The sequence below is a fragment of the Scardinius erythrophthalmus genome, assembly GCF_964197995.2.
Source record: "Scardinius erythrophthalmus genome assembly, chromosome: 18".
Lineage (NCBI taxonomy): Eukaryota > Metazoa > Chordata > Actinopteri > Cypriniformes > Leuciscidae > Scardinius > Scardinius erythrophthalmus.
The window spans coordinates 1,265,060-1,267,559 of record NC_138238.1 but is presented as its reverse complement, the minus strand read 5'-3'; the positions used below and the strand labels follow the sequence as shown (position 1 = coordinate 1,267,559).

The 2,500-nt window shown below is 36.5% G+C and overlaps 1 protein-coding gene across 1 annotated transcript in view; it reads left to right on the top strand.

Annotated features, from left to right (window-relative positions):
* LOC308706479 (alpha-actinin-2) overlaps positions 1–2,500 on the top strand; it is a 31,540-nt gene that overhangs the window by 27,451 nt on the left and 1,589 nt on the right. The window contains exons 19-21 of the mRNA XM_081392156.1: positions 525–590; positions 808–966; positions 1,876–2,500. The exon at positions 1,876–2,500 is cut by the window's right edge and continues 1,589 nt beyond it. Coding sequence (XP_081248282.1) covers positions 525–590; positions 808–966; positions 1,876–2,034 — 384 coding nt within the window. The 3' untranslated portion in view covers positions 2,035–2,500. The remainder of the gene's footprint in view (positions 1–524; positions 591–807; positions 967–1,875) is intronic.

Here is a 2,500-nt window from a genome sequence, read left to right as displayed (position 1 = left end):
CTGTAGTTGACTGACCAATCAGAGCAGAGGGTGCATGCAGAAATGATTTAAATGTATTCTAGCAGACCCAGAAGAACTATTTTTGAGGATAAAATGAGCACTTTAATCTCTAACTCGCTGAACTGACCCTGGCTAATAGAAACATGTTTTTCACGTGTGTATATATTGCAGAAGGTTTGACTGGTTAACTTCGGCCAAACAGAAAACCAAACTAACACAGGTACTACTAACTAAACCTGTTCGTCATGTGACCAGAACTTGCATTTCTGAAAATAGTTTAGTGTTGCTCATTGTTCATTCAACACACACTTCTTTCTATGTTGTTAAAGTCACATGAAATCAAAATGAAGTCTATTTACTTTCATCTTACGCTTTATTTTTCATCCACCTGTATGCACATCATCATATAGTATATCCAGTATATGGCATTGCATATTACGAATATTGTTGTCTCTTTGGATAAAAGCATCTGTTAAATGTAAATGCAGACTTCTTCTTCATCCTTTGTTTCTTGATTTCGGCAGAAGAAGAAGGGTGGCATGGAGACCGACGACTTCAGGGCCTGTCTGATCTCTATGGGTTATGCTCTGGTAAAATAACTAATAATGTTCCTGCATGAATTCTCATGTCGATTATGGTTTCTGTAACACAACATCTGATATATGTATTTCTGGAACTGGGGTTAAAAGTGCATAAATGAATGATCATCTCCTACAGGAGCCTTTCTGACATCGTTTTGCACACGTGCGTTTGATTCCTGTGTTGTCTGTGTAAAGATCTGCTGGAATGTTCTCTGGTGATCCTCAGGGTGAAGCCGAGTTTGCGCGGATCATGTCTCTGGTGGATCCCAACGGTTCCGGTAAGGTGACGTTCCAGGCCTTTGTGGACTTCATGACCCGTGAGACCGGAGACACGGACACCTCGGAGCAGGTCGTCGCCTCCTTCAGGATCCTGGCGGCGGATAAGGTCAATACACACACAGACACACACACGCACACACACACAGACACGTCAAAGTTTTAGATTTATGTATTTGAGTCGCATATAAATGTCCATCTGTTTGGATTCCAGTTTTAAAATAAACCAACTTGATGTGATGCATACTGTATTTGACAGTCATATGTACATGAAACTGGTCAGATTTCTGCACTCAAACAATCATGGCACAGTTTATCATTAGCTATTTGCGTCTATTTGAATTTATTTAAATAATCATGTTTTTATTCAAAATGCATTTATTCAAATAGCTTGCGCTTAATATCCATCTCATGTATGATGGACGAATATACATTACATTAAGATGTAATGTTGAAAAAAAAAGTTGCCAGCCATTTTTGATCTTTTTTTAACATGGATTGCCGGAAAATTCTGTTTTTTTTTCCGTAATTTTTTTTTCTCCATTTATTTGTTAGCGCTTTTCACAATACACATCGTTTCAAAGCAGCTTTACAGAAAGTGCGCGAGTCCACATTACAGTTTACAGTGATCTGTTATCAGAGACTGTCTAAGTTATGCATTTCAGAAATGTACATATACAAAATCACAGTTAGCGAAAAATATATTAATTTAAACAATGTAATAATTTAAGGCAGAATTAAAGTAATGAATACTGGTTTGTTAACATAATTATGACATTTAGAAAATGAAAAGAGTTAAATTTATTATTGTTAAATGTGCATATTCCAAATGCATGGACAATTTATCTACAGTTCAAATACGTAAAATGAATCTTAAATTTTGGCCTAAATATTTTTAAAATCATATTTAAATACCTTGCATAATCAAAAAGCATATATGTAAAATATATATAATATATTATGCATATATGCATACATTCATCAATGTTTTTTCAATGGCCTGTTCGTGTGATTCCAGCCGTATATTCTGGTGGATGAGCTCCGTCGGGAACTGCCCCCGGATCAGGCGGAGTACTGCATCTCCAGGATGCCTCCGTATACAGGACCTGATGGAGAACAGGGGGCTTTGGACTACATGGCGTTCTCCACGGCCCTGTACGGAGAGAGCGACCTCTAGCTGTCTGGAGCCCAGAGAACACAAGAGCGCATGTGTGGCGTTTCACTCGCTCTTGAGTCTCTGAATCCTGGCCGTGATCATCGTAATCTCTGAGTTACTCAGTTACTCCAAGAGCAAAAGTGTTGCATTTCAAAATTAAGAATTTTAGGCATTGCATTATGATCCATCAGGCGTTTGTATGAGTTTTACTGTGGGCTCCAAAAGTCTGAGACCGTTCAATTATCATTATTATGTAAAAAAAAAAAAAAAAAAATTGGCTTTTAAAGTTTTAGGATTCTAAAATAATTTAACCACTGAAAAATAAAAAAACATTTTTTCATTGGTTTAACTTTTAAAATCTGACTACCATTTTATTATGGTAGTTTTTTTTGTTTTTTTTTCAGTACATGTTTCTCTAGTCAAATAAGTAAATGAGTCATTGATCATGTGACAGTCAGAAAACATTATGATCGTCAGGTTTAGGTTT